Source organism: Pogona vitticeps, chromosome 5 (genome assembly GCF_051106095.1).
Source record: "Pogona vitticeps strain Pit_001003342236 chromosome 5, PviZW2.1, whole genome shotgun sequence".
Taxonomy (NCBI): domain Eukaryota; kingdom Metazoa; phylum Chordata; class Lepidosauria; order Squamata; family Agamidae; genus Pogona; species Pogona vitticeps.
In genome coordinates, this window is record NC_135787.1 from 70430 (window position 1) to 96266 (window position 25837).

At 52.2% G+C, this 25837-nt stretch overlaps 2 protein-coding genes across 5 annotated transcripts; one reads left to right on the plus strand and one right to left on the minus strand.

The window, feature by feature from the left end:
• The first annotated feature begins 5349 nt into the window (after window positions 1-5349).
• LOC110079835 (maestro heat-like repeat family member 5) lies at window positions 5350-18951 on the plus strand. The gene is made up of 11 exons (XM_078376645.1): window positions 5350-5466; window positions 5985-6161; window positions 7809-7964; window positions 9337-9459; window positions 10491-10593; window positions 13499-13573; window positions 13860-13953; window positions 14339-14391; window positions 16857-17012; window positions 17156-17312; window positions 17657-18951. Exons 1-10 carry the CDS (start codon window positions 5350-5352, stop codon window positions 17308-17310), a joined length of 1209 nt encoding a protein of 402 aa, XP_078232771.1. The 3' UTR covers window positions 17311-17312; window positions 17657-18951.
• LOC140707683 (uncharacterized) lies at window positions 18861-22933 on the minus strand. Of its 4 annotated transcripts, XM_073002270.2 has the most exons (7): window positions 22232-22932; window positions 21922-22102; window positions 21641-21747; window positions 21371-21517; window positions 21140-21220; window positions 20376-20588; window positions 18861-19605 (listed from the first exon to the last, which is right to left on the minus strand). In XM_073002270.2, exons 1-7 carry the CDS (start codon window positions 22508-22510, stop codon window positions 19360-19362), a joined length of 1254 nt encoding a protein of 417 aa, XP_072858371.2. In that variant the 5' UTR covers window positions 22511-22932; the 3' UTR covers window positions 18861-19359. The 4 variants fall into 4 exon arrangements, with proteins under 4 accessions (XP_072858371.2, XP_072858369.2, XP_072858372.2 ...); XM_073002268.2 differs by having other exon boundaries at window positions 21922-22933; XM_073002271.2 differs by having other exon boundaries at window positions 18861-19052; window positions 21922-22930.
• Between the last annotated feature and the right edge of the window lie 2904 nt (window positions 22934-25837).

Genomic DNA, 25837 nt, shown 5'->3' on the forward strand with positions numbered 1-25837 from the left:
ATGCTTTCTGTAACTGCACGTTTCTGCTATTAAATTAGGGCTCCTTCAGTCTCGAGAGACTATGGTAATGTGCTCTCTATAGAGGACTTGGAACAGCGTCTGGTGTGGCTAAGAAGGACAATTCAAGAGTGTCAATCCCTTCCACACTGAAGACAAATACAATCTGTCCCCTGTCCAGCTCCCTGATTTGGCTGGCTTTGGGACTGCCTCTTTGCCTCGGCCTGCTGAACAAGGATCTCTTCAAATTGGGAGAGGTCATGATGCATCGCCTGCCTCCAGGCTGAGTGCTTAGAGGTCAAGGTTTCCCATCTGTTGAGGTCCATTCCTAAGGCCTTCAGATTCCGCTTGCAGATCTCCTTGGATCGCAGCTGTGGTCTCCCTCTGGGGCAAGATCTCGTCTTGATCATCCCAAACTAGATGACAGGCAACAATAGGTTCAAGTTACAGGAAGCCAGATTTCGGTTGAAATTCAGGAAAAACTTCCTGGTAGAGCAGTACGACAGTGGAACCAGTTACCTCGGGAGTTGGTGAGTGCTCCAACACTGGAGGCATTCAAGATAAATTTAGACAAGCACTTGGCAGATATTCTTTGAACCATTTTTCTGCATTGAATAGGGGGGTGGATTCTATGGCCTTAGAGGCCCTTCCAACATCATATATATATACAGTGGTGCCTCGCAAGACGATGTTAATTCATTCCGTGAAAATCGCTGTTTCGTGAAAACATCATCTTGCAAAATGCGGTTCCCCATTGGAATGGATTGAAATCTATTTCATGCGTTCTAATGGGGGGAAATCATCATCTTGCGAAAATCGCCCATAGGAAAACCATTTTGCGAAGTGCAGACTCAGCTGTCAAAATTGTTGTCTTGCGAAAAACCATCCCGAAAAAAACCCGTCTTGCGAAGCACGGGCCAAAACATCGTCTAGCGAAAATCGCCCATAGGGAAAACCATTTTGTGAAGCGCTATAGCGATCGCAAAAACCCATCGTTTGTGGCCTTTCAAAGTCTGTTAATTTATTTGTAATCATATCAGTCTCAGCTATCTCAGCATGCTTCCCCAGATAACTCCTCGAAGTGTCAAAATTGGAATACTGTGAGTCTGTTCAAAGGCAAGCAAGAATGATTGCCAGAAACTCTCCCTTCCCCTTCATCAAGCCACAATTCTAAAATAGTCACAGAAATTGTGCAGGATTTAGAGCTAGCCATAAAATGACCTGCGGGGGGAGCCAAACACAGAGGGTACCGGTGCAAGTGTGTGTACAGCTTGGGAGGAGATCTTGTCACTGAGATGCGTGCCACCTGGCTTACCTCTTTCAGGCCATGAATGTCATCCACGAGACCTTCCGCATTCCTGGGTACCGAACAGCCCTGGCAGAGATGCACCTTCAGCTATTCATCCCTTTGCTCAAGCAGGTCCTTTATGTGATGCAGATGAACTTGCCTGATTCTTTGAAAGCCAGGCAGGACATAATCCTGAAAGAAAACCCTGAGGCACTCAGCTTCCAGAGGTACCAGAAAAGCTAGACCATGGCAGAGGTTCTTCCGAATTACATGACTTGGAAGGGATCGGTTGGACAGTGTGGCATGGAGTCCCCAGGAGAAGGTGGGCTTTGGGAACCTTCCTTCCAAAAAGAAGGAACCTTCCAAAAGCTCTGAGTCCAGCATCCTGCCGAGTGTGGGGTTTGCAAGGAAGGGGGGCGGGTCCTGCATCCCCCTGACAGATGCCTTTCCGAACTCTTCTTAAGGAGCTCTAGCAAAGGTCCCCATCTCCCAGGGGACTCCGTGCCACTCTGTCCAACAGCTCTTATCTTTTTAAAGCCAATTCCTCCTAAGATTTAGCCAAAATGTGCTGGTCTGTTTCTTCCCTTATGAGCAAAAGTCACCTGGACCTTTGGAGATTTGAAGACAGCTATTATGTCTGTTCTTAGTCTTCTCTCCTCCAGAGTAAACAGACTCAGATCTTCCAAACATTCTTCCTAGGACATCATTTCCAGATGCCCTTGGGATTCTGTTTGTCTTTCTCTGGTGCCCTTGACTAGACACAGGGCTCTAGGGGCTGAGCAGAGAGCAAATAAGGCAACCCAGCCCCTATTGTGAAATATTGCATGCCTACAGGAAATTACAGAAGTGGTCTGCACAATTTTCCCGCCACCTGTCCTGTCCCCAGGTATTCATGACCTCAGCCTGGTGCACCTTCCTTGACCGGGGTGGGGGGTGGGGGGAAAGGGGAGGAGAGCTTACAGCAATTGTTCAGCATGTTTCCTGTAAATGAGCCCGGCTCCAGAAGGGAAGCCCATTCTTGGAAGGAAGCCAAGAGAAGGTCAATTGCCTGGGGGGGAGGGAAGGGGTGGTGTTTGCCCACCCGCAGAAGAGGCTCCTCTGGGATGCTTAATCATACTGCGTGACTGGTCTCAGAGGTGATGGCAGTGGCGATTTTGGGAAGTGTTTGGGTGTGGATTTGTTTGATCCTGCTTCTGCTTTATGTTTGCAGCACTTCAGTCAAGATAATCAAGAATCTTTTCTCAGTGGCTGGGGACTGGGTGGTGTATGCCTGCATTGAGTTCCAGCAAGGGTGGGTGGTTCTGAGCACTCCCCAGCAATTCTTACAAGGCACACGCCTCCTGGCCAGGTATGTTGGCGGTGGTACGTCCTGTCCAGTTGCTTCTGACTTATGCCAAACCCAGGGATGACTGGCCACCAGGAGGTTTTGTCACAAACAGCCCTGCCCGGGTCCTGCAAATGAAAAGCCATTCGCTGCCTCTACCGAGGTCCATGACGAGACCCAGCCAAAAGGCCCCTCCCTTCTCTACCAGCCAGGGCTGTGATTGCTGCACTTGCAGGCAGGAGCGACTCTCAGCCTGGTATCCCACCCCTTGTTGTGCGCACCCTTGGGGGAGGTGTGCTTGTGCGCTGCCTGTTTCACTTGTTGCTCCACAAAGTGCCAACCATAGGAAGGAAGCCACTCCACGCAAGGGAGCAAGTGGCTGCTTGTTGGACAGGGGTGGGGGTGCGGGGAGAGTTTTCTTGGAGGGCACCTCCTGGCTGCCAGAGGCAGAGCTGCTTTCTCCACTCTGGGGCCCTTCAGTGTCCCTCTGCTGCTAAAGACATCTGGGTGGACACAGTCTTGCTGTGCCCCTCTGGCCTGCCAAGCAGCCAGTGACGGGCAAATCAGGCCGTGAAAAGAGGATGCCGTGGGGAGACCGAGCTGCCTGCCCTTCTTCCCTCCTTCCCCCCCCCCACCTGTGGGATTCGCTCTGGTCAGTAGGGGTGGCCCCCCCTCCCACGATATTATATGGGGTAGAACCCTTTGATGGAGAACTCTTCTTGTAGCGGTTTCACCTGTGGGAGGGGGGCCAGCCCTCCGGCTGCATAACCTCCTGGAGAGTTCAGCCACTGGAGGTCTTGGCCCCCTTCAGGAGGGTCCTGCGTTCCTCCCAATGCAATCGCCAGCAAGATGGAATCTTCTGCTGTTCCCCCTCACAGGGCCATGACCGAGTGTGACAGCCCACAGATCCCAGGGATCTTTGGAGAGGCCGCCCTCATTCTTAACAGTGAGGAGGATGAGCTGAAGAAGATGACGGCTTTGGCTCTCGTGATTGAGGTACAGGAGGCTGAGCGACGGGAGGGGAGGGGAGGGGAGGGAAGGGGAAAGCTGCTCCCGCTGGCCCAGGAGGTGCCTCATCTCAGGCGGTCTTGTGGAAGCTTCCTCGTGGATGACCTTCCAGCCAAAAGGTGATATGCCCGGTCCCTTTTGCTGTCGAATGGGAGAGTGGCCAACATAACACCCATATTCAGAAAGAAGCCCAGGGGAAGAGAGGCGGAAGGCCACAGGCTGGTTAGCTTGACATCTGCTCTTGCCAAATAGGTAAGGAAAAATGCTTAAAGTGGTCAAAAATGCATGAGGGAAGACCTGCTGAAAAAGCACCAGTGTGGCTTCTGCAGTGGCAAACCCTGCCTTTCAGAGTTCTTTAAGTGCCGGGAATGTGTGCTATATTAGGGTCATAACCCTTCACCAAAGGCCAAAATCCAGCAACCATGAGGGGAAACAAGAAGTCCTCTGATGGACTGGAAACTGCTTAAAGAACGGAAAGCAGGGAGTAGCAAGAAATGGCTAGCTCTTGAACTGCCAGAGCACTGGGGGGGGGGGCACGGGCACCCCCGAGGGTTTTGTGTTGGAACCAGCACTTGTTAACAATCTGAAGTCATCTGAGCAATGAGATGGCCAAATTTGACAGTTACACTAAATTATCTTGGGATATCTGCCTGGACTGTCCAGACCAAGTGACTATAAAGTGGCAAGCACATTTCATACAAAATGTCTTAACCTTGGGTAAAAGTGGATAAATTTTATTTGATTATGACCAACCAGGAGACAACTCAGGGGGAGGGGACTGAAACCTCTAACTCAAAGATAGCGACAGCCCTGCCTGCCATGAAAAAGAATCCATCTGTGTTGCAAAATAAGTGCCAAAGGAAGGAGAGCAAAGGAAGAAGGGAAGACACAACCATCAGAACAACCCATATTGTAATGAGCTTAGACGCTTCTGCAGCACGGACTACTTGTCGTTCTTATCAAAGCATCCCCAAAAAAGAATGCCATAGAGATGAGAAAAGAGCAAAATGGGGGTGGGGGTGGAGGAGGAAGCAGAGGGGCCCAGGCTCTGGAGCCCTTCTTCCTTCTCAAGAAATTTTACTGCATTTGGGGCTCCAGTGTTGAAGAAAGAAGCCAATGAAGTTAGGGATATGTACATGGATGTCTGGCGTGAAGAGACCAAGGCATTCCTCCTACCCTTGTAGCTCCAGGTACCAAAGGATCCTTCAGTGAATCTGAAGGGGAGGCGACTCAGGACCGGCCAAAGGAATCACTTCTTCTCAGAGTGCCCAGCTGCCTCTGGCCTCCGCTGTCACAAGATGCCATTACTGTCCCCAATACAAGTGGCTTGAAGTGATGGTTTGATAATTTCATTGGAGATACAGCTATACGTGGCATCCAGTTACAGTGGATCTCCATCAACTCCAGTAGGAAAGGCAGAGTGCCTCTCGTGTCAGTGGGTAGGACCCATAAGGGAGGAGCTGCTTGGCTCAGCCCCGGCTGGGGGAGGGTTTCCTTGGCCTCTGCTTCACAAATCTCCTCAGGGTGACAGTTGGGGTCCGGGCGAGTGCTAGGGCCAGGCTGCTTTCTCCCTCTTGAGTTTCCTGTGGACTCTCCATTCACAACTAGGAGGGAGCCTTCTAGCCCAAAGGCAACCTTTGGGCAAGAGTGGGGGGAGGGAGGCCCCAGTACACTCCAGGTGATTTTGCTGGCCTTTCCCCTTTAGTTCCTCAAGAGTCCCTCTGCTGTCAAGATGATGAACCGGTTCAACCTCAAGGAGCATCTTCAGGAAGGCATGGCAGCCTCCAACCCGGTCATCAAGGACCTCTGTGTGAAAGGGCTCTGCAGTTTCGTTTTCCAGCAAGAGAAGGTACAGTAAGGGTTTTAGGGGGCCAAGGAGTCCTGACCAACCAAGGAGGTGCCTCGACTCCCCATTTGAGCAGGAAGGGCTGACCAAGGCGCCTCGGTGCCAACAGGGGAAGGCCATGTGCTGACAAGGGCTCCCAGCTGGGCCTCACTTGGCCGGCTGCGGTCCTGCTCCCAGGAACAACTCGACCTGCTTGGACCTGCTCCTTGGGAGGTACCTCTCCATAGACATGGACATCCCTGTGCTGTAGAGCCCTGGGATTCCTTCAGGAAGAGGTTGCCCTGAGGTTGTGAGAACCACCATGTGGGTTAAGATGGTTGAAGGACCCGTTCTGTGAGAGAGGTGAACGTGACCCCTGCTCTCTGGGCCCAGGGAGAGGCCCCAGGCTGGCCTGGGAGGGGCACCTCCTCCACGGAACGGGACCGCTAGGTTCTTCCCAAACTCCTACGAGCAGCTCGGCCCGCTTGGACCTGCTCCCCTCTCCTCCAATCCTTCCTTCCTTCCCTCTCTCTCTTGCTCAGGTGAAGCTCCTGCGTGATCAGCTGCCAGCACTGATGGAGTCCGTGTTCAGCGGGCAGGAAGGGCACGTGCTTGAGGGGCTCGAGAGCATCAGGACTGCCGTCTATGAGATGGATGGGCAGGGGGTCGGGCCCCTCTGTGTGGACCTTGCTCTCAACGTCCGATCTTTTTTTGAGGATGTAAGTTTATGACGTGAGGACCTCAGGAAGCACAGGAATGTCCCACCGCCTCAGACTCAGGGCCCTGAAGGCCACTAGGTCGCTTCCCACAGCAGCTGGGGAAAGACCGTTATCCCCGGTGACTCCCAGGCCCGGGGTATCATGAGCCAGCATGATGGGGCGACAAAGATGAAGGAGGCCTTCATCTCCCTTGGGGCCTCCGTTGCTCCATGGCTGAAGGGCAAAAAGGGGCATCAGAAGCCTGGGCAGGAGTGGGGCTGTTTCCAAAGCCTTCTGAGTGGCTGAAGGAATTTTCCTTCTTCTTTTCTCTCTGTAAGTTTGGAAAAGCCCCAAGGTAATTTCGTTCTCTTAATTTCTGCATGGTATCAAATAGACATGAGGTGGCATAATAGGTGAGGGGTCCTGGAATTTCCAAAGCCAGGGTGCCACCACTGAAATGGCCGTGCATCTGCTCACACTGAGAAGGGACAGAAAAGTTCTTTCAACTTCCCTGCATTCATGCATGAAATAGGTGCCATCTTTACATGTGTTCTCCAGTCTGACATTTCTGTGGTACTTTTGCTCTTTACGATGCATCCTCCACTTCCAACCTAGGATGGGCTGTCACTTTCCATCCATCCTTCTTCCACTTTGAAGCAGGGTCCGCTTACCCTCCTTTCCCCAGAAAGCCTTGGCAAGAAGTTTTCTATGAAGGAGCCAATTTAGCCTTTCCCAGTATGTATAATCAAATCAAAACCAAGAATGACCATGTGGCATCTTTCAGACTAGCAGACTTCTTTAAGTGTGAGCTTTTTTCAGTTGCTGTACACTTCTTGATGTGCTGAGCCACATCAAGGACTAGAAATCAAGATCGAATGGTTGTTGTGGGTTTTTCGTGCTCTTTGGCCGTGTTGGTTGTTTTTCCTAACGTTTCGCCAGTCTCTGTGGCCGGCATCTTCAGAGGACAGCAACCTGTGCTCGAAGTTGTTCTAGAAATGTTGTGGATGTGCCACAACACTGGATTGTCCTGTTGTGTAACCTACAGTATACTCTGGTTAAAAGGTTGCCCTTAGGATAGAACACGGAGAAAGAGAATAGTTTTCTTTTGACAAAGCACCTTTGTAGTTTGTCTCACTGTCTACCCAATTTATATGCAGAAATGCTGGATTAAAGTCACATGACGGATGAGTGAAAACTGGTGAAAGAAAGGACCACTATTTCACAATAGTGAAAGAGACCAGAGGTCTATTCCATGGGGTCTGAGAAATCAACATAAACCTAGGTGGTAGTTGTTATGTGCAAGATCTTTTAGAGATATGTGTGTAAACATGTGCAACAGAGTGAGTTCATACTTCAGTTTAGAACTATTGCTTTACTGTGTATTAAAGTGGCATTTGAAAATTTTCAAAATTCAAATGCTGAATAATTGCTGAAATCAGAATAATGAAGCTTCACAAGCACTCTAAGAAATTAGTTTTTTTGACCGATGTGGCCATCTGGATTTCAGAACGAAGGGAGACAGGCAGAGAGGGTGGTCTGGGCTTCCTCTCTTCCTTCCCTCCCGGATGGTGAGCAGGACAAGGGCCAGAGCCCTCCAGGCTTGGCCGTGGCTTTTGGCTTTTCACGGGCTTCCCCTGTGCTTCTTGCTGTGTGCATGTTTGTCCTTAGGAAAGAGCCGTCGTCCGGGCGAGCGCCTTCTCCTTGTTTGGGCAGCTGGTGGTGAGAGCCAAGGAAGCCGACAAGGCCGTCCTGAGGAAGGAGGTCGAGTACAGCCTGCTCCCACTGCTGCTACACTTGAAAGACCAGGATGTCCGGGTTGCTCTGGCAAGTCCCCGTTGTTCTGCCTGCCCCTCTGGGAAGGGTTGCCCCACACCCTTGTATGCAGACCCTCCTAGCCCCAGCCCAGCCCTCAGCAATGTGGGGCTGGGAAAGGCTTGTCTCTGGAAGCACGGAGAGCTGCTCCTCCTGCCTGTCAGGCCAGACCACGATAGGAGAAGTGGCTGTCGGCTCTAGCTTGGTGTCAGCTCTCTTAAGGGGCTCGGCCTCTGGGGGCCTCTGCCTTCCACAGTGCACGTGGGGGAGGCTTCTTCCAGGCAGAAAGTCCCTTTCCAAGGAGGCTAGGAATTGGGCAGGAGGTAATGTCCAGGTTGGCATGGGCTGGCAGAAAAAGGAGGACCGCCACTTGCCCGTTCTTCTGGAAACATTACCTGATTGCCACAGAAGTTGCAAAGCCTTGGCTGGTCCACGTCCCTCCCTGCCCGGGGCAGCCCCGGACACCATGGGGCGCTCATGGACTGGGAGGTGGGGCTGACTCACCCCCACATTTTGAAGGAAATCCCCCCCTCCCCCTGCTCACTAGCCATTACTGGCTCCAACCATTTGATAACCTCAAGCAGTTTTACTGTTTCCATTCAGGAGGGAATGGTGGGGTCCAAGATTGCTCACAAGGCCACAGACACGGATTGAGGGTGGGAGCATAAGACACCCCTTCGTGCCTTGAACGGACTCTTGTCACCAGGCAAATGTTTCTGGTTCAGTAGAGTAGGCACTCATGTTCTTCAGTCCTATGATACACCATGAACCCTGTGCTCTGCTGAGGATCAGCAAAACTAGGGGCTGGATTTTGGGGTTGGTGGAATCCTCTAAGACTCCATGGCACTGCACAGTTTAAAGAAGCAATGGGAGCAGATTCTGTCAGATTACAGTTCCCATCAGCTCTAGGGAGCACAGCAGTTTGAAAGTAATGGTGGCAGTAACGCTCTAGCAACACATGAAGGCCACCCGTTCTGTCCCCTCAGTTTAAGGGGGCAAAAGGAAAAATGAGGATGAAATGCCCTCCCCTGAAGGACTCTCCGGACCTCACACAGGAGAAAAGCTCAAACAAGGGCCTGACCCTTCTTTTTAATGAACGCTCTCTACCAATCAGGTTGCCGGTTCTAATGCGGAGCAGGAACAGGATCTAGATGTGGGGAGAGGTAGGCTCCCCTTGGGGCGGCTGCTGAATGTGGGCAGGCTTAAAGCAAGGGGTCCAGTTGGGCCGATGGGGGGGGATGCTTGCCACGGTCCACCCTCGAGTAAAAGAGGGTAAAAGCTGCCCTGTGGGTCCAGCACAGCAGAGACCCTCTTCTTGTCTCTCCCCTTGCCCCTTTGCCCCCTGCCTCAAACCATCCTTCGGATATTCTCCCTGTGCTTCCAGAGTTGCAAACTGACCTTCTTGCACTGCGGTGTCTTCCTGGGATGGCCTCACCTGAAGCTGATGTTCCGCAGCATGGCCTGGGAGGACCTGCACAGCTGCCTGGTGGATGCCTGGAAGTATCTGGTCAGTGAAGGCCTGGGTGTCGGCAGTTTTAAAAGAGGGGAAAGTCACAGCAGGAATGGCCTAGATCACACCTTGATGAATATTTTAGAAATCTGGGTCAGATGATAGAGAAGAGCTCATGAGATCCATGTATGAGTCCTGGATCACATCGGTTGAGACAGGAGTCATAAGACAAATACCACAGGGGCTGAAGTGGAGGAACTGCTGGTTCACAAAGAAGGATGCTCGGATGTGTTTCGTGAACTTCTGGTGAAAAGAATTGAGGCAATTAACCACTGTCCTTTACATAGGCAAATCCCCCCCATCAGAAACCCACATCAGTGCCCTTGTTGGGTTCTATATCTCAGCGCCACCCACTGCCATCTGAAAAGCTGGCTCTGAGTGTTCTGGAAGTGCCTGTACTTTATGCTAAATGCATGTCATGTTGTTGACAGAAGGTCAAATTTATGTTTCACTTCAAAGGTACAACATTTTCCGAGGATGTTATGGCATCAAAGTGACCCAGCACAGAATCTGAGGCTAGGGAACTCTGTCGCTTCCTTGCTTCTTCTCAGGTTTAATACTGTATATGGAAGTGGCAGGCCTATACCTGGGGATGAACCGCATGGGAGTAAAACCCATAGCACTCGTGGAGACTCATTTCTTAGTAAACGTAATGTATGTAATAAACATGTGTAGGATTGCATTGGGAATAAGCAGTTGCTCTGCCATTCGTTAAATGCAACAGTAGCTCAGTAGCCATTTGCTGTTTTGCCAGGCCCATTGGCCTAACCGGCTCAGGTGGCCTCTCTGTAGGCTCAGGTAGCCCTCTAGATTCCTTGGCTTACCCAGAATTGTTGGCCTCATTCGCACCAGAACCATCCAGGCCCCCCTGTTTCCGCTGTAACAACCAGCCTGATGACCCACCAACTTGGCCATGCAGAAACCTTGCCCCCATTTCTCCCCCCCCCCCATGTTTTGGAACTGCTCCCAAATGGCTAAGGCTCCAAGTAGGGCCTGGTAACTGATGCCTCTGTTCACTTTCCCTGCAGATGAGAAACAACCATGACAACATACATGTTTTCATATCCCAGGCCTTGGAATATCTCCATCATCCCCGGACTGAAATAAGGCACGCTGCAGCACGATTCACCGGTAAACTGAGAACAGCTGCTTTGCTTCTTTTGGATATTGGATCAGAGCCTATTTTGATCCCTCCTCCTTTCTGCTTAGAGTGCCTCTTCTGCCCTTTGTTCAATTAGTGGAATTTCTGGATGGAAATCTTGGCTCTTGGATAAAATTTTGAGGCACCTGCGAGCAGGATTTCCAATGTCATTTAGTAAGCTGAGTATCATGTCACTAGTTTTATGCAACCAATCCGGAAACATATTTTTGGGTCTATGGAATAAGTCAAAATAGTTGAATTCAATTGGAGGTGCTTCCATTCAGGGTCACATTTCAGTACAAAGCCTGAATTGAGCCATGTGTGCAATCAATCAAATCCTATCTCCCTTGCCCCACCATATTCCTGTTCAGTTTAAGAGCAGGTTTCTATGGGTTGGTTTCTATGGGGTGGATAGGGCAAATGGGGCACAGCCCTTCCCAAACTCAGGCTACCCCATCTCAGCCAATCCATTCCTCATGCACAGGTTGACTTTTGGAGCTACTCAAAGGGACTCACCTTAAAAGCAAAATGCAACGGCTCTTGATCTTGCCTCTGACCCATGATGACCCTATGAATGAGTGACCACCAAAATCTTCTATCATTGACAAATGTTGTATTGCCGACTCTTGCTCTTAACTGCATTTGTTAAGAGCATTTGTTAATGTGCTGTCAAGTCAGAAAAAAGTCATATATTGTTTTATTTATTATTTATTAAATATATTTTAACCCAGCCTTTCTCATTAAAAGGACTCAAAGTGGCTTGCATTGTTAAAAGACAATTTAAAAGCTAAAAACAGCAGGTGTACAAATACTAAAAAGGATCAGATACCACACTAAAAGAGGGTAACCAAAAGCAACACCAAAAACACATTCAAAGAAGCAAGGCACACCCATCCCTTTAAAAACCACTGCTCAGACAGCCAGTTACTCAGGGAAAGCTTGCCCATAGGGCAAGGTCTTTGCCTGCTTGGGGAGGGACAACAAAGACGGGCCCAGCTTGGCCTGTGGTGGTGGGGAGCTATAGTGTGAGGGAGCTATAGTGAGCCTAACAGCGCTTTCAAGGTGAGACAATGAAGGAGTGGTTTTACTCATTCCGCACCCCCAGTGAGCTTTCATGGCTGAGTGAGGATTCGAACACAGGCCTGCTGGGTCCCAGTCTGTCACTACTCCACACTGGGTATCTCAACCGCATTTAAGTACATCCAAATGTCATTGCTGTGCTGTACCTGCAGACATCTTCCTGCCCTTGAATTCCCATGCAGTTGCAACCAACTGTGGCAAACAAATACTCACCAGGTCTTTGTGAACCAGTCTGCATACAGGTGACTTTCTAACATGGCACTTTGTCTGCTGGACAGTTTTCATTTTTCTGAGTGACACATAAAGTGTAATGGTGTGTCTCCCATCAAAGCCAGGATAACACTGCCATGACGAAACCGCGGGAACCATTCTTGCTGGGTGTTAACAAAAGAAACAATTTATCTAATTCCTCAGAGTTCCAATCCCACCTCATCTATTCCTCTGAAAGCATTTTTGATGTCTCCGTGTTTGTTTCTGTTCAGTCCATACATGTCCCTATATATAGCCTCACTTCATAATTCATTTTTCAGACTTCCATGCCCTGTTTCCCCCAAAATAAGCCCTATCCTGAAAATAAGCCCTAGTATGATTTTTCAGGTTCATAGAATCATAGAAAAGTGAAGTTGGAAGGGGCCTACAAGACCATCAAATCCAACCGCCTGCTCAGTGCAGGAATACAATCAAAGCATATCTGCCAGGTGCTTATCTACGTTTTTCTTGAATGCTCGTAATATAAGCTCCACCCCCAAGCTAAGCCCCAATTAAGCGAAACCCCGCCTTCCACCTTTGTGCAGCAACCAGAAGAAGATGAGACGACTGTATTTGAATAAATGTAGATCATTGTACATGAAAAAATTATCCCCTGAAAATAAGCCCTAATGTGGTTTTGGAGCAAAAATTAATAGAAGACTCTGTCTTATTTTCGGGGAAACATGGTAATTAAATTTAATTTTTTAAAAACGCACATTTAAAACAAATTACTTAGAAAGGTGGCAAGAAAGGTGGCCCTTAGAGTGGCCATAAGCATGAGGGAGAAGGAGAGATCTCAAGAATTCCAGCTTTATAATAATGGAATAAAGAAGGGCGGGAAATGAAAGTCAAACATGATGATAAAGATCAGGAAGGAAAAACCCCGGCCTTCTCTCACAAGACTGATTTCTGTAATCTGCATGAGCTAATGCAACACATTTTCCGTGCAGAGAGCACCAGCAATGTATTTGATTCAATGTGTTAGTGGTATTCACACAAAATTCTACATATTTGGGGGAAATAACCATTTAATTTTTAAATGCAAGTCACTTTATTTGGGTTGCATTAATAACGTGAATGCTTCCTATACTGTATTTGCTGTTTTAATTCCTTTTGTTGTTGTTGTCATTTTTATTTTCACTGGTGAATCTGAACTCATTTCAGGCTGGAGCATTCCTAATCTTGTCTCCTCAAATGTGTGCAGCGCATTTGTATCCTTCCTTGGTAGTTTGCCCTTCCCTTCCCATTCCTATACATGTCCCACGTGAATCTGAGCCCATTTCCAGCCAAAGCATCTCCCACGTCACTTTCTCATAAGAGTTATTTATGGTTGTAGCCCCACTGGGGGCAAAAAGGTGACCTGCTAGTGCAGTAAACAAGAAAAAACAAACAAATGAACAGCCAGAAGCCTCTGCGCTGGCTTGGCCTCCGCAGCCAGTCGTGTGCTTGTTCGCCTTCCATTTCCTCCAATTGCACCCACCTGGTCTACTAGAGAATATGGTAAAATGTGGAACCAATAAAATGAGGCAAAGGGGCCTGAGGCTGTTCATTCCACCACCCCCATAGGTTGCACTCTCAACTATTACAGCTCAGAGCTATCAAAAAACCTGGAACAGGAGGACATCGTCTACCTGAACAAAGGTGAGGGAGGCTCCCCGTTCCTTGGAATGCAGCAGCCAGCCGTAGCAGACCCCTGCTTGAAGGAGGGGCCTGCCCCCTGTGGCTCTTGCACCCGAAGGGGATCTGGAGCAGGCGGGTGATGCCATGGGAGGAAGAAGACCGGGGAGGTGGCTGGTCAGTGACCCTCCCCATTCCAGGTTTTTCTGTAGGGGTTGTGCTGCCCCTTCTGATGGGCTCAGCAGCATCCCTGTAATGGACAGGGGTTTGTGCCAGATTCTGTTTTGTAGTCTGTTCCTTTATTTTCTAGTTTTCCAGGAGATGGAATCGAGCCCTGATCGAAGCATGGTGCGCTTTGCCAAAACGTACCGGGTGGTTCTGCAGAAACTGTCTGTGAAGCGGAGGTGAGCCGTAAGAACAGCAAAGGGGCAGCCCCAGGACTTGGAAATAATGCCTTAATCAACACAAACTGAGCAGACCATTGGGGGGGTGGGGGGGAGGGGGGCATGCTAGTGAACCTGAAAGCTGCACCCAGTGTGCCACACAGAAGTAGAAAGTTCCTTGCGTGATGTGTGGCAGCCATGGCTCTCACCTCAAGCAGGCTCTGCTGTGCGGTGGTGGGGGTGGTGGGGAAGGCATCCTACCCAAGTTCTGGCTGTAATAAGTTCCCTATGCCAGGCGGATGTGGTCGGCACTGACATGGGCTCCCTGAGCTAGAACCAGGAGGAGGAAGAGGTGGTGGTGGTGGTGGAGGAGGAAGAGGCTCATGGTCTGACTCTCTGCCTACAGGTTAGCTGGAGCTGGTGAGAAGGATGGCCAAGACACTGAGAGCCGCGGTGGAGGTGAGGGACTGTGTGCGCACCTGCCCTGACCCTTGGGCGGGGTGGGTGGGGGTGAGGAGGCAGAAGGTTACTCCCCTCCCTTTAGCAGAGCAGCAACAAGGAGTATTAAAACACCCCTGTGGTGAGCTGATAAAAATCTGCAAAGGGGTGGCGGGTGAGGGGGGGGGCAGCATTATATAACTTCCGGCCTGAAAACTGCCTACTCTTCTATAATCCATTCCAGGGGGTTAGTTGGCTGTAGCATTTCAGTTATTTTTTTATGTCTCCTCCTCCCTCCCCCACCAAGGAAGCTGACCTGGACATTTTCGGTTATATTTGTCACCCTGCGAAAATGTTTTTCTATCCCAAGGGTTTTTGCATCTTACCTGGTTCATACATTTATTATCAAATTGCATTGTGTTTAGTATCATATAATCCAGACTCTCCCAACCGGCTGCCCCACCTTCAGATGACTTCAGCAACTCCTATGAGCCATGGCTGGCTAGGGGATGATGGACGTTGCAGGGGAAGAACATCTGGAGGGGGAAACACTCCCACAGACCATTCTACGATCAAATGAGATTGGGAGGGTTAAGGATAACAGTGTGGAAACGATCAATCTGGAAAGCCCTAGGTTGCTTTTAACCATGGCTCCGTTCAGGGCATTCTGAATCACACCTTCCTCTTGACTGTATGTGTGCGTTTTGTGCCATCATGTCAAAACCAACTTATAGGGACCCTAACAGAGTTGTCAGGCAAGTAAGATATTCCGTTCAAGTATTGCCAGTTGTCCTCTGCCAGTGAGTTTTCATGGCCAAACAGAATTCGAACCCTGTTCTCCAGAGTCATAATCCATTGCTCTATCCAGTACATTACACCCCCAAATTAACACTTTTGCTCGGCTGGATCTTCCTTTGGTGGAGGCTGTTGTAGGAAGCCCTTCTGGCTAGGAAAGCACAATCCAGCTTCATCTTTGTTCTCTGAAAGACGCCAACTGATCCTTGCCCACTGGCTAAGCACAAAGGCTTTTCCTTCAGCTGGGGGTGGACCTCATCTTCCCCATCACTCACTGGGACCCCAAGTAAGAAACCAAAGGCTGGATTTTTGCTGCACAAGAACAGGCACTCCAAACCAACGTGATGAAAGCTAAGATCCAAGGAATGAGTGCTAATAGCAAATGTTGACTCTGCCAAGAAAAAGATGAAACTGAGTCACACCTCATCTGCGGATGTCCAAAGACTGCACAGATTACAAAAGTGGACATGATAGAGTGGCAATATGAGTGCATTGCCAATTATGGTAAATATATAACATGCTAGCCCCCCAAAACCCTGGTAGAAAAGGTGTCAATATCTTGTGGGATTTCCAGATCCAAATGGATAGGCACCTTGAACATAACACACCAGATATAGTAGTAACAGAACGAAGAAAAGTCTGGATCATTGACATTGGAAAACCGGTGGATGCCAGAGTTGAATATAAAGAACTGGAAAAACTAACAAAGTACAGAGACCTGGCCATCGAAGCATCTCGCCTCTGGAAGAAACACACTTCAGTAGTCCCCACAGTCATTGGGACTTTGGGGACAATATCAAGAAATTTCACACAGTATTATAAGCAGTTGCAGATCTCAGAAATAACACAATCAGAGATACAAAAAGTGGCACTATTAGGAACAGCATACATCTGCGTCAGTATTTAACAAATATTAATGTTTTTGGTTAACATTTGTATGTTATACAATACCAGTCAATGTTTTTATAATCTTGATAAACTGTGTTGGTGTTTTTGAGCAATAGTCCAGTGTTGTGAGGTCACTTGTGATCTGCTGCAACACTCCTAGGATTTCCTAGCTATAAAACACTCCAGAGGGGTTTCCTAGCCCCTCCTTCTGATGACATACTGGGACTGTGCAGGCTTCCGAAGGCACGTAATAGGGGGAAGGACACATAACTCCATGAGACGCGCACACATACTGCAAACTGTTTCATAGGAAGACTTTTAGGAATTTGAACTTTCAGCTTCTGGCTGCACAGCCAAGTGCCCTAATCCCTCAAGCTACACCTGTTCAGATACTGTTTAAAGAAAGTAAACAATAGTTCTAAGAGGAGGAGTACAGTTCAGCAATGCTATCCGTGGTAACAGAATGCTGACATGAAGCAGAATGACCAGTGAAGCAGCTGAGCTTTCAATAGAGAGAAGACGAAATTCTTAACTAGAAATTTAACCCAAAAACAAGAAAGTCAGCTCATCTGAAATACAAACATTCAAATAGCAAAGAAAGTAATGTATCTGGGAATTTGCTTGCTAGGTTGCCTTCTCTCCTATCCCAGGGCTGCACACAGCAAGAGAGATTGGGCCTGATTCACTGATGTACTGAGTTACAGATTGGCGGAGACAGAGATGGGTCGCTTTCTGCACAAAAGCAGCAAAGCAGGGGTGGGGGGAGCTGGAAACCCAACCTTACCTCTGCTTCCCTTTCCCAGAGAAACAGCCCGGTGAATGGGAAAGCCGGGCATCCAGCCCGCTACTACTGTTGCGGCCAGAATCCCCATGGCCAGAAGGACCACCGAGGCTGGAAGGGACTGATTTCCTTGGCATGCAAAGCCCCAGGCGATCCAGGCGACCACTCCTCCAGAGAGGTACTGTGCACTCAGCCAGACTGCTGTGCAGAAATGTCCCAGCTCCATACGGGGGAGAGGCAAGGGGGAGGGCACCACACACCCGCCCACAGGAGGGCCCGGGGGAGGCTAATGGAAAAGGGATATGTTTTGGTCCACTGCAGGTAACCCGTCTTGCGAACCCGGAGACCAAGACCAGGGGCTTTCACCAGAGGCTGCACCCAAGAGTTCCTCTTCCAGGAGGAGCACCAGCGCCGAAAGGAAGCCAAGCCCTGTGCCCCAAGGGGACCACCTGAGCCGGGGGGACAATCGACCCTAAAGGTAGGGAGGGAAGTTTAGGAAAGACTCTTGGCCAAGGAAATGCACCCCAGGGTCCTGCCTGCCCCCCCTGTGGCCTCCTTGAAGCGGGACCCCCACCCCCACCAGCAGCACTGCTCGTTTTCCTCCTGGGATCGGTTTTTGTCAGCCTCCGAGGGAAGTGTGACAACACATACCTGGCGATGCAGTGTGCTAACTGGCATGCTGTCAGTCTGGGAGTGGGGAACATCGGACATGTTTTGCTCCAGGAATAGACAGGAGACCTGGGTGGCTTTGCAAATGAACCATAGCCGCTCTCCTCTCTTGCCAACGGTTCCCGTGCCTGGCAAGTGTTTCCTTATTTCCAGAAGGAGAAGCCCTACAGCTGTCCCCTTCAGCCTCAGGGCTACTGAGTAAGCAGGAGACGCCAAGGGCATCATCATCATTATCATCTGCTGCTGCTGCCACCAATATCACGACTATAGTTCTCCAGAAGGAACAGAAACGAAGACTGATCCTGACTTGATGTTTTGTTCGGTTCTTCACTGGACTGATACATCCACTTAGGACAGATACGACTGCCCAGAAGTTGCGCACTCTGCTTGGCACGCTCCAGCACCAAAAGGTGTCAGGTTCTGTAACTCGTGTCCCCCCACTCTACTGTCTTTGACTGCGGCGAGGTTTTGGCCACATCCTCATGAACCAGTATCTTGCGTGCTTGGGCAGGGGCTTAGCTCCACCATGCCTCTGTCGTTGCACTTGATAAACAAAACTTTATGGATCAAATACCACTAACAGAACTTGAGAAAGCTGCCTCATGGCCTTTCAATGGGCAACGGCTTCCAGTGATGTTTACTCAAGAGAGGTAACTAGCTAGTGCTGGTTGAGCGTGTGTAAGGGTAGAGGGGGCCCCTCCTGAGACAGAGTACTCTGGGGTACAGGCAGCCCCTCAAAGGGTGTGTTGGGGGATGTAGCGCCCACCCCACCCCCACCCCTTTAAAAAAGGGGGGGTTTCCAAGCCTTTTTTTGTAATCACCGAAAGGCACTGCACTCTTCACCAGAGACGGCTGAACTCTCCTCCCCGCTTGGCTACCGGCCGCAGGTGGGCGGCTCCTGCAGGTGGGCAAGGGGGGGGGGAGATCAAAGGAGGGGCAAGAGGGCCGGAGGAGCCTTTCCAGCCAAAGAATAGCACACACCCCTCAGCTTTTATTACAGTCCCAGGAGCGCTGATTTGGGCTGTAGTTAGAGTACAACTGGTACCATCTGACTTAACTGACCCTGGCTGGGGGAGTTACTGGGATTTAAAGTGCACCAACCTTTGGGCCCCGCTCCTGCCTCATCTAAGGTGTTGTCCAGATGGCCTCTGGTTTTGTTTGAAGGTGCTGGTGAGGGTACAGCAGGGCATGCCAAGGCGTCATTCAGAGTGAGGGCACCTGAAAATCACCAGCCAGCTGGCGTGGCCCTGCAGTGACAGAGGATGCCACAGGACACCAGTCCTCCCCACCTGCCCCCAAAGTCCAGCTGCCTGGCTAAAGCCAGCCTTCATAAATTGGACGGTCTGTGAAGATATGGTAGAGTTCAAAATGTGGATTTAATGTTTCCTTACAGACTGCTTGAAGTTACAAGCTAGATATACCAGTTTAAAAATAAAACAGTACCTCTACCCGCCGGAGTCACTTCAGTTTCTCCAATATAGGACGCTGTGCGTCACGAGGCAGTGCAGCTTTCCTCCTGCCTCTTTAACTCCGGAGAAGGAGATGATGGCTGGGCAGGGAAGAGAGCAAGAGAGGGTTCTGGCTGCCTGCGGACTATCAGATGAGCCATCTGGACAGGCCAAGGCTCTTTGCCTGCCGCTCAGAATCACCCTTGCCACACAGCACCTTCAACACCCTCAGGCAAGGCCTGCAGGCAGGCAGAAACTGCCCAATGGCTGTGGCCCAAAGCCTACCCCTGGGTCATACAGATCCAGATCCAGCTACCTGAGGCGCTGCGACTACCCAAGGACACGCAGCGTCTCCAGCATAAGCAGACACTTTGTTCGCTTGCCGACACTACCCACCCCATACTTCATTTATGGATCTGGGCAACAGTCTCTCCAAGTGAAGGAACATTTATTACACAGTTCTAAAGTAATGGGCAGCATCTGTTCTGCAGGCCCCCAGGCCAGGCTTTTGCTCTTGAAGCTGTCATGGGCTGGGGAAAAGCCTAGGCAGCCGATGAAGCAACAAAAATACACAACTGAAGGGGGAGGAAGATGAGGCAGTACAAGTCTCTCTTGGTGGGTCAGAAAAGCAATCAAGGCAATGGGCCAATCCACCTAAGGGAGACGGAGTGGGGACAGTGATGATGCGTGGCAGCTGAGGTAGGGCTGCTCCTGCCTTCTGTCTCCTCAGTGTTTCAGTTTCCAAGAGCAGGGAGGAACCCCGTATATGGTCAGTGGAGCTCAGCCAGGTGGAGGTTTCCTCCTGCCCCAGCAACGGCCACGCAGAATCCTCCGGGTGCCACTGCCACCACATGAACCGGCTTGTTGGGGTTCAGCAAGATTTCCCCAACTACCTGTTGGGCGCGGGAAGAAGAAGCCATTGGCTGGGGGGCAGCCACCCACCGAACCACAGGGAATGGCAGGCTTCCCGGGCAGTATGGCAGCCCAGCAAGGAGCCCCATCCCCATCTGGGGCACAGCACCCTCTTGGCTTGCAGAAAGTTCTTCTGCGCCCACGGCACAGACACCCTCACCTCACTCCTCCAAGCTCGGGGGCATTCCCATGCCTCCCCTCCCTCTCCTTTGGACTTCATGGGGGTGTGTGGCAGCTGACGACAGACCCTCGCTTGCCCAGGGAGCCACAAGAACAAAAAAGGGACCCGAAGGCAGGTCTCTCCAGGGCCTAGCCTGGATGAGTCCCCCATCTCAGCCCCAGACAGAGGAAGGCAGGTTCCATTCCTTGGCAGCTCCAGAGCTTTGTCCTTCCAAGGTAAGGAAGACCCCTTTCCCTTTGTTGCTCTGGAAGCCCCCCCCCCCCATTTAGAGGCTAGTGATCCTTCACACACTCCTACAGTTTGGCTCCTGGATCTTGCTGGTCCCCCTTACCTGACTTGTGTCCATGTGGATAACGGTGGCCCCACAGGAACCACTGCCCCCAGCCACCACCATGTCTTCAGCGCAGAACCGGGCTGAGTAGAGGAATTCTCCCTGGGCGGAGCTTCCTGGGAACGGCAGGTTCTGACACAGCCGTGACGTGCGCAGGTCCCAGAGCTGGAGGGCATTGCGGGGCACCCAGGAGCCCGTCAGGACAAGGTCTCCCTGGTCAAACCCAAAACAAAGGAGGGATGCCGGCCGGCCGCCAGAGGAAGGGCCACATCAGGGCAGCCCACCTTGTCCCTGGCTCATGCCAGTGTGGTTGCAGTGTTCACAAGCTGGCTCAGCAGCAGGGCTTGTTCACCCAGAAGGTTGTTCCTACCAGGCAGGGGAGCCTGTGCACCCCTGGCCCAACCCCGGCCAGCTTTAACAGAGCCGCCCTAAGGAGGCGCCCCTCCAGCCCAAGCCACACACGCCTCCCACATGGGACGGGGTGAGTGGGTAGGTGGGTAAGAGGGCTTGGTGCCCCTCTCAGGGCGACGGGGCCGCCTGCCCCCGTCCCTCCCCCGGCGGCCATCCCCCCTCCCCTCCCCTCGTGTCCCTGCTCAGGGGCGGCCTGGAGGCAGCGGCTGGGCCCGGAGAGAAAAGAGCGAGAAGCCGCCGTAGGGGCTCCCTTTCCCCCCGGGCGGTCTCCGAAGGCAGAACGAGCCAGCGCACCGGGCTTGGCCTCCCTCTTCGGCCTCCAGCCCTGGACCGCCCGCCTCCCTTCTTCTCACCTTGGCATCAATCCCGGGGCCGCAGATGTGGGGCCCGCTGATCGCGCTCCGCGCCCCCTTAGGCACACGCTTGTCCCACACCTAGGGGGCACCCAGAGGAGGAAGGCGTCAGCCGGTCCCGGCCGGTCCCCCGGGTGAGGGTTCCGCCGCCCGCCCGCCCGCCCGCCCGTCCGCCGGCTCGCTCGCAGCCTGGGCCCGCCGGGCAAGAAGGCTCTTGCCGGGGCCGCTCACCTTGACCGAGTTGTCCCACCCGCCGGTCAGAAAGAGGTGCAGCTCCGTGGGGTGGAAGCGCAACGCGAAGATCCGCCTGGAGTGGCCGCTGAGCGGGCCGAACTCGTCCCCGGCCATGAAGTCCGGCGGCTCGAAGACCTGGAAAAGCTGCGCAGGCAGAGAGAGCGCGGTGGCGAAGGGCCGGCCGGGGATGGGAGTGGGGGGGGGGGGGTCGGGGTGGGGGGGCCGCCCTCCTCCTCCTCCTCCGCCGCCGCCCCGGCCGCTCCTCACTTGGGTCGTGTGACTGTCGTAGAGCCGGACGTGCCGGTCTTTGCCCGCCGTGGCGAAGGCGCTGCCGTCCCGGCAGAAGTCCAGCGCGTGGATCTCGTTCTCCTCCTCTGCAGGACCGGGACGAGACGAGAGGGAACAGCCGTCACGACCCCGGGGGAGGGACGGAGCGCGCGCGGCGGCGGCGGCTGGGGTGGGGGTGGGGGTTCCCCCGCGAAGGGCTCTTTCCGTCCTTCCGCCCCTCCCTCCTTCCTTCCCTCCCGCCTGGGCGGGCGGCCGCACACCTGTCCACGAAGAGGCCGGGCGGTGGGCGAGCAGGTCGTACACGGTGAGGGTGCCGTCGGCGCCCGCGGCCAGCAGCAGCCCCGGCTGCGCCCGGTGGAAGGCCAGGGCCGTGGCGGCCTGGCGCGCCCGCGACCGGGGGAGCAGGGAGGCTCCCGGGGCGCCCGTCGCCGCGTCCGCCAGCTGGAAGGAGAGACCGGAGGGGCCTGAGGGGCTCGGCCGGGCCTCCCTCGGCGCTCCGGGCAAGATGGGGGTCGCCCTCCGCCCGGCCGGCCAGCCGGTCCCTGTCCTCCCATCCCGCCCCCGCCTCACCTGGACCGCCCCGTTACCGAAACCGGCGGCCACGCAACCCCCGCCGGCGGCGAAGGCCAGGCTGAAGATGCCGCTGGCGTCGTGGCTGAGCCGGGCCCGCCGAGGGGCGCTCAGGGTGCGGCGGCGGCGGCGGCCGCGCACGGGCACCGGGACGGGGACGGGGGCGGGGAGGGGGTCGAGCTCGGCCGAGGGCCGCCTCCGCTCAAGGGGTTGGCGGGGTCGCCCCGCGGCGGGGTCGCGCGAGAGGCGGAGGGCCTCGGCCAGCCGACGGTGGGCCATGAGCGGATGTCCCCCCCCCCTCCAGCTCCCCAGGGTGGGGAAAAGAGGCAGGCCCCGGTCGCGCCCAAGCTAGTCGTGGCCGTGAGTTCCGCGGGTCGACGTCGCTGGCCCCTTTCCCAACGCTCCTGGTCAAGTTCAAACAGTCGCCTAGGTAACGGACGCCGTGCCACCGTCCTCGCGCCCCCCGCCCCCTCAGGAATTATATTCGTGCTTCCCATTGGCTACAATTAGAAGCACCCGGTCCGCCCCTTGCTCGTTGATCTACTGGAATCGAATGGTGTTCTAAAAGCCCGGCCCTGAAGCGAGCCGATTGGCTGAGTTTGGCAGGGGGCCGTCTTCGGCTGCGTGATTGGCGGCTGGAACCGTGTCGAAGGTCATCTTCCCCCCCTCCGCAGCGCCTTTTTCCGCCTCTCCTCCATTTCCTGTCACAGAGACGAGGAGAACGACGTTCTTTGCCGTTTCCTTGTACTTCCGCTTCCGCCCGTCGTGCGAATGCCGGAAATGGAAGTGTTCGATCAGGGACACGACGAGACTTTCTCAGGAAGGGACTCAGAATCCCCGGAAGCGGGAAGGTCCGGGAGAGCAGCGCCCTCTGCGGCCCGCCAGGTCCTGCCGCTCTTTCTCCTCCGGAAGTGGGATTCGGAGGCCCCTGCAGGGAGTCTCGCCACCGGCCTTGAGGACCAGGGGCGGCCACGGGCCCCGTCGGATAAAACGTCCCCGGTCTTAACAAGACCCTAAGATCCGCGGCGGGGACTTCTTTCCACGACCCGTCCCAGTCTCGCGCAGTCGCCGCATCCTGTGGCAGCGAGTCCCGCAGGTTAACCCTGTCCGAGTGCCTTCGCTTGTCCCGGGGCCCTCTCCCCGTCTGCTTCACTGGGAGGGAGAGTCGTCGGGGGGGGGAAGGGGGGCGGCAGCAGCAGCTTCGGCATCAAGGAAGAGGGAAGGGCGAGGAGGGTGGGGGAAATGGGTCGCCTCCACAAACTTAAAAGACTGTTTGAGTAACTGTTGGGAATCCTGGTGTAGGGACCCAAAGTCTTCGGATTTTCTTAACCTTATTCTTTTCCAGGGAGTCTTCTCAGAAAGTGGGTAAAGACTGGCATCCTCAGGTTTTGTCTTTTTGCGTCCCCTCCAGTTTGTTTCTACTGAGTGTTCAGCTTTGATTGCATAAAGAAATCCCTTTTTGGTAATCCTCCAGGGTATCCACAAAACACCATAAAAAGATAAAGGTAAAGGTTCCCCTTGACATTTTCAGTCCAGTCGTGTTCCACTTTAGGGGGCGGTGCTCATCCCGCTATTCAAGCTGTAGAGCCAGCACCTGTCCGAAGACAGTTTCCGTTGCCCCGTGGCCAGCGTGACTAGGGAACGCCGTTTTTACCTTCCCACCGAGATGGTACCTATTTATCTACTCGCATTTGGATGCTTTCGAACTGCTAGGTTGGCGAGGAGCTGGGACAAAGCGACGGGAGCGCACTCTGTTGCGTGGATTCGATCTTACGACTGCTGGTCTTCTGACCCTGCAGCACAGGCTTCTGCGGTTTAGCCCACAGCGCCACCACGTACCTTTTACAAAACACCATCGTTTTCTTTTTAAAGAGATCCATTTTCCCTCCTGTCAGCTTCTGTCTAGCTTTCACACCTTACATGGTGATCATACAAGCTTGTGGATGATCTTTGCATTAAGTGTCCACTGATACATCCTTACACGTAAGCTTTTCCAGTTCCTTCATTGCTGCCCTCTGAGCCTCCGTCTTCCTCTGATTACATGGTTGCAATCTCCGTTTGGACCAGGGGTGGGCAATTAATTTCTATAGGGGGCCACATGAAAAATCTGAACAGTGTTTGGGGGTGGGTAGTAATAGGCCCCCATTGGGTGAGGCCCTGTGGTGAACAAACTACAAGGCTGACAGCTTTTTAGGGAGTTAACTATGTGAGCGTTGTAATTTGTTCACCACAGTGTGTGTGTGGGTGTGTGTGGGGGAAGATGGGGGATACCTGGCACAGAAAACACAGAGGGGAAAGGATCCTGGAATTGTCGTAGATTGCAAGCTAAATATGAGCCAGCAGCGTGATGTGGCTACAAAAAAAAAAGACTAATGCTATTCTAGGCTGCATTAATAGAAGTATAGTTACCAATTCCTGTGAGGTGCTGGTCCCTCTCTATTCAGCACTGGTTAGGCCTCACCTTTTGTATTGTGTCCAGTTCTGGACACCACATTTCAAGAAGGATGCTAACAAATTGGAACAAGTACAGAGGAGGGCAGCAAGGATGAACAGGGGGCTGGAAACCAAGCCTTATGAGGAAAGGTTGAAAGAACTGGGCATGTTTAGCCTTGAGAAAAGAAGACAGGGGTGATACGACAGCACTTTTCAAATATTTGAAAGGCTGTCATACAGAAGAGGTACAGGATCTGTTCTGGATCGTCCTGGAATGCAGGACACGCAACAATGGGCTGAAGTTAAAGGAAGCCAGGTTGTGGTTGAATATCAAGAAAAACATCCTGTTAGAGCAGTACGACAGTGGAACCAATTACCTCCGGAGTTGGTGAGTTCTCCAACACTGGCGGAGGTAAGGTATCCTGGCAGGTATGCGTTGAGCAGGGGGTTGGACTTGACGGCTTTCTGGGCCCCTTCCAACTACACTTTTCTATGATTCTATGATCCTTTTGTCTATGGGAAACTATCATGTTTCTCCATATTGTTTTATAACAGTACCTTCTTACCCAAAGTATAGGTTATGCATTTTGACAATCAAATGTTAAGGCACCCATGTCTTTTGGAACAATCCATGCTTTCTCCAGATCCACATATTAATAGGCTTTGTTGTAAGTTTGTAAAGCACAGACTGATGTCTTCTAGAATTATTTGATACACTCCAGTGGCCAATTATATTTGCAATATGGTTTTTGGTACCTCTCTCCCAGAATTCTACTTGAACATTACATTGCTTGCATGATAAATAAATGGTATCATCCTATATTTACTGAACCCCTTGGTGTCTCCTTTCTTGGCAACTGGAATACACTTTTGCACTTTTCTAGTGTGGGGACCATTGTTCTGTTTTCTATATTTGTTGGCGTATTGTTAGGATTTTGATAGATTCAGTCTCTATAGCTTGAAATGGATCTACACCTGGTGATTTATTTCTTCTAAGTGCTTTGGGAGCAACTGTCACTTCCCTTATTAAACCTGCAAGTTCTTCATCACAGGATTCTTATTCAAAGGAATTTATCACTCTTGTATAGTTCTTCAGTATATTATTTCCACCTTCTCTTTATTTTTCCTGGTCTGATAGGATGTTTCCCTGTTGGTCTTTCTGCATTCCTAATC